The sequence below is a fragment of the Amaranthus tricolor genome, chromosome 9 (assembly GCF_026212465.1).
Source record: "Amaranthus tricolor cultivar Red isolate AtriRed21 chromosome 9, ASM2621246v1, whole genome shotgun sequence".
Lineage (NCBI taxonomy): Eukaryota > Viridiplantae > Streptophyta > Magnoliopsida > Caryophyllales > Amaranthaceae > Amaranthus > Amaranthus tricolor.
The window spans coordinates 11,664,102-11,668,707 of record NC_080055.1 but is presented as its reverse complement, the minus strand read 5'-3'; the positions used below and the strand labels follow the sequence as shown (position 1 = coordinate 11,668,707).

Here is a 4,606-nt window from a genome sequence, read left to right as displayed (position 1 = left end):
CTATTGCTAGCTCATGAAATTAAAAAACGGAATGAACATAGAAGTATATTGATATCACTACTTTTTGACCAAAACTTATGCCTTGGGCTAGATACTTAATTCTTCTTTGTGAAAACTTTTCAAATTTTCTTTTATCTTAATTATCAATATGTTTTGATAACTTATTTATTTTATAAAAGCAACACACAGTTATATGAACCTTACTAATTATATCTACCATAAAAAAAGATAAATTTGAAGAAAATAATCACATAATTTTATTTATTTATTTATGATAATTACATTCTCCAAGATATCCACTCAATTAAGGCAAAGTATCAACCACTCATTTCATCTCTAAATTAATTACAATGTCAGTTAGTTCAACTCACCACACAACTTCTACCATCCACCAAAGATAAAAACGACAAAATCATAGTAAAATCACCAGCATTGATCGGTCTCCCAATTCCGGCGCGGAAACTGACAGAACGACGACGTCGGAGAAGCCGACAAACCAGGAAACCGTCTTTCCTTCCTTCTTACAATCGGATACAATTTCCTATCATAATCAGCGCGTTTATCAGGATCAGAGAGAATAGAATAAGCAGCGTTGACTCTCATGAATTCGTCGGCGTCACCAGTGATGTCAGGATGGCAAGATCGAGCTAGTTTCCTGTACGCGATCTTGATCTCTTCGTTTGTGGCTTCGATCGAGATTCCGAGGACTTCGTAAAGCGAAGATACAGAAGTTTCTGGTGATGCAGTGGCGGAGACGGCGTAAGGTCTTCGGAAAGTTGAAAAGATCGGCGATGAGGAGAGATAGACTTTACCGGTGAGAGGTTTCGGAGGTTTTGGTTTGAAAGAAGGGAGAGAAGGAGAATAGAGAGAAAATGAGAGCATCGGAGAGAAAGAGGTTTTAGGTGAGAAGTGGTGGAACGGATTTGCGGTGGTTTGGGCCTCGGGAATTTATATACCAGGTCCACTTATGAGAAAAGTTTCGTGGTTGGAATTTGGAAAGAGTAGATAGTTACTCCCTATGAGTGGGTCCCATTCACATTACAAACAAATAAATTTTACAATAAATATCAAAAAATAATTTTATTATTTGATTAATGCCAATAATTAATAATACGAGTATTAAAATATATGGATGAAAATAAAATATATAGCAAAAATATAAAGAAAAATTATAGTAAAATAAAAGAGACGACAGAACAGAGGAGAAATATGTAAAACAAATTTCTTAGATTTATTTTGAAAATTTTGATTTAAAAGGTTTGACTTTTACATGACTGTCTTTTAAAGGCCTGACATATGAATATCTTTTCTTCTAAATGACCTCTTACATGTTAAAGTATATTAGGTCCTGACAATTCATCACATAACTCACTGTGGTGCACTCGTGTGGACATGACACACAGGTGGGCTCGGGCTCACAAACCCACAGGTCAAGCGTTGACCTGCACATACACATGGTGAGGTTCATTGTTTCCCAAAACCATATGGTAATAGAAGGATTAGCCCACTCAATATATATGTAAGTCTATGATTCACTATTTTATTGATGTGGGGTCTTGTCTCACATAGTATTTCTAACACTCTTCCGCACATGTGAGCCACATCATACCAGGAACCACCTTCGACTGTGATACCATATTAGGCCGTGACAATTTGTTACATAATCTCACCTTGGCCCACTTGTGTGGACAAGAGACACACGTGAGCTTGGGCCCATAAACCCACGGGTCAAGCGTTGACCTGCACATACACTTGGTAAGGTTCATTGTTTCCCAAAACCATATGGTATTAGGAGAATTAGCCCACTCAATATATATATACAAGTCCATAATCCACTATTTAATCGATGGAGAGTCATATTTCACATGTGAAGTATTCCAAAATGTCATTTGTCATTTGTTTATAATTTATTAAAATATATTTTAAAAACGAACACTTATAATTAGTCTCATCATAAAACCTTATCATAAGCCATGTAATAAAAACCTAAATTCTTAAATTTCTTATAATTATTACAACTTATTTTGATAATGAAACTAATTTGATTATGAAACTGATATAGTTATTTTGATATTGAGCTGAAGATTTTTTACTTATATATAATTGAAAATATTTGTGAATGATACTCCTGAATAGTATTTTGGCACCCTCTTTATGGGTGACTATGTTATAAGTATTGATCATCAACATATATTTATGTGTAACAAAGACATCATTTGGGTCTGTTTGAGACCAATTTGTGGCGTTCGTGAGGTTGTTTATTGTTCCTTAGTATTTATGGCGATTCAATCAGGCTTCCTATATTGTCTTTTCATTTTAATATCATACTTAAAAAGCGTAAATTATAACATTTTTTAAATTGTGGTACCAAAAGCTTATTTTAGATCCGGATTTAAATTGATGAAACTCTTCTCTCACTCTGATACGATAACTAATCGGATAAAAACAAACAATATTATCAATTTGTAGCCTTTTGAAGATGTTTAAGTGGTGATCCATGACACTTATTTATTTACTACTCATAGTTCATCCAAATATTTCAAATTGCTCTGAAGCGTGATCTATACATTTTAAATGAGGTCCTCGGGACCTATCTCAAGCCACAATTCAAATTTTTTGAACTCTTCTAACACTCCTTATATATATATATATATATATATATATATATATATATATATATATATATATATATATATATATATATATATATATATATATATATATATATATATATATATATATATACACGCATTATATCTTGTCGTGGAACGAATTTGAATGTGGAATGAAAATTTTCTGAAATTCTGATTTTCGCATGAATGAATGTACATCACTTTGATTTCTGAAAAATTTGTTTCGAGTCATTATACGTATTAAATTTTGTTTACTAAATCATTTGAATTCAATTCGTGTATGTACTGAATGAATGTTTGTTGAAATTTGGTGACAATTGCGGTTTAAATGTTCGAACAATAATCTTCGCTGCGAAAATTGATATTTGCGATTTCTGAATCTTGAATTCCAATCCCTGATTGTTGTTAGTATAATATCTGATAGGAATTGGATAGAATTTATTGTGAACCATTGAGTATTACGTTTTCTTTCAAAGATTGATCATAACAATCTGGTTTGCGAAAATTTTTCTGGAAAATTAGGGTTTGTCATTGAACATCTGAATTTCTTCCATTACTGTTTGCTGCATTAGATTCTTTGTAAACAATTGAACAAATTAGATTCTTTGATTATTATGTAGACTTTAATTTTTGCATTGTCTTACATCATATCACATTCCGGTATAATCATTGCATCAAGTAATCTGAAATCTCATTGCTGAACAGAAGAATTTTGGCTACATTCCTGTTGTGCTCTTGTTTCTGTTTGTGTCTCAAATTAGTAGCCCTGAAAATTTGCTGTGGTGATCTTTTTGTTTGTGGTAACAAGAACAACATGAGTAATGATGAAAGATTTGCTGAAATGGCCTTGGCTATCCAACAACTCTCACAAACAGTAGCTAGATTAGCCATGAACCAACAAGAAGGAAATATACCTGTACACAACCCTGAGAGGAACATTGAGGACAGGACCTTAAGAATAGATGTGCATGAGTTTGGAGGGACATCCCACAACCCAGAGGAGTATTTAGATTGGGAGGCTGGATTGGAGAGATACTTTGAGTTCAAAGAAACTCCTGAAGAACAGCAATACAAACTAGCTGGATTGGATTGGAGAGATACATTGGCTGATTATATACAAGAGTGGGAGAAATTATCCGTGCTCTGTGATGTGAATGAACCAGAGGAAATGAAGGTGGGTAAGTTCATAGGAGGCTTGAGAGAGGATTTGAGGGAGAAGCTTGAAGTAATGCAGCACTTGACTCTCAGTACAGCCTGTGACAGTGCCTTAACCTATGAAAAATATTCTAAGAAGAGGGCTACCTATGCACAGCCACATGAACCTACATTGCCTAGGACTAACACAGCAGGTAACACAATAAATAGGGGAGTAGGTACCAGCATAGTTAGCAAAGACTCAAGCACAACAGCACCTATTAAACCCAAGGACAAGTCTAATGTACAAATGAAAGATGTTGTGTGTTTTAAATGCCATGGTCATGGGCACTATAGGAATGAATGTCCTAATGCGAGGGCTTTCACCAACATGGAATGGACTGAAATTAACAGCAGGGAGAGGGGACCTAGGGCTATGTTAGTGGCTAAGGATGGAGAGGAGAAGGTGATACTACCACCCACACCTGCTGATGAACCAGAGGGTTCATACATATTAACTAACCTAGGCACACTTCAAAGAACAAATCCCGAAGACACTGAGAGCAGTGAGTCAGAGGGAGAACATAATGAGCAGATATACCCTGAGGAAGATAGTTATCACCTACTTATACGAAGAAACTTTCATGCAACACCAAAAGAAAAAAAGGTAGATCAAAGGGAGAGTGTTTTCAAGACCAAATGGAGAGTTCAAAATCAAATATGCAACCTTATGATTGATGGAGGAAGCGAGGTTAATTGTGTGAGCAATCAGCTGGTGCATGATTTGAAATTAAGCACTAAAAGCCACCCAAATCCATACAAGCTACGCTGGGTAGACC

The 4,606-nt window shown here is 35.0% G+C and overlaps 1 protein-coding gene across 1 annotated transcript; it reads right to left on the bottom strand.

Annotated features, from left to right (window-relative positions):
- Positions 1-233: 233 nt before the first annotated feature.
- Positions 234-949, bottom strand: LOC130823922 (chaperone protein dnaJ 11, chloroplastic). Its single transcript, XM_057688749.1, has one exon. The coding sequence runs from the start codon at positions 880-882 to the stop codon at positions 424-426; it is 459 nt and encodes a 152-aa protein (XP_057544732.1). The 5' UTR covers positions 883-949; the 3' UTR covers positions 234-423.
- Positions 950-4,606: the final 3,657 nt, after the last annotated feature.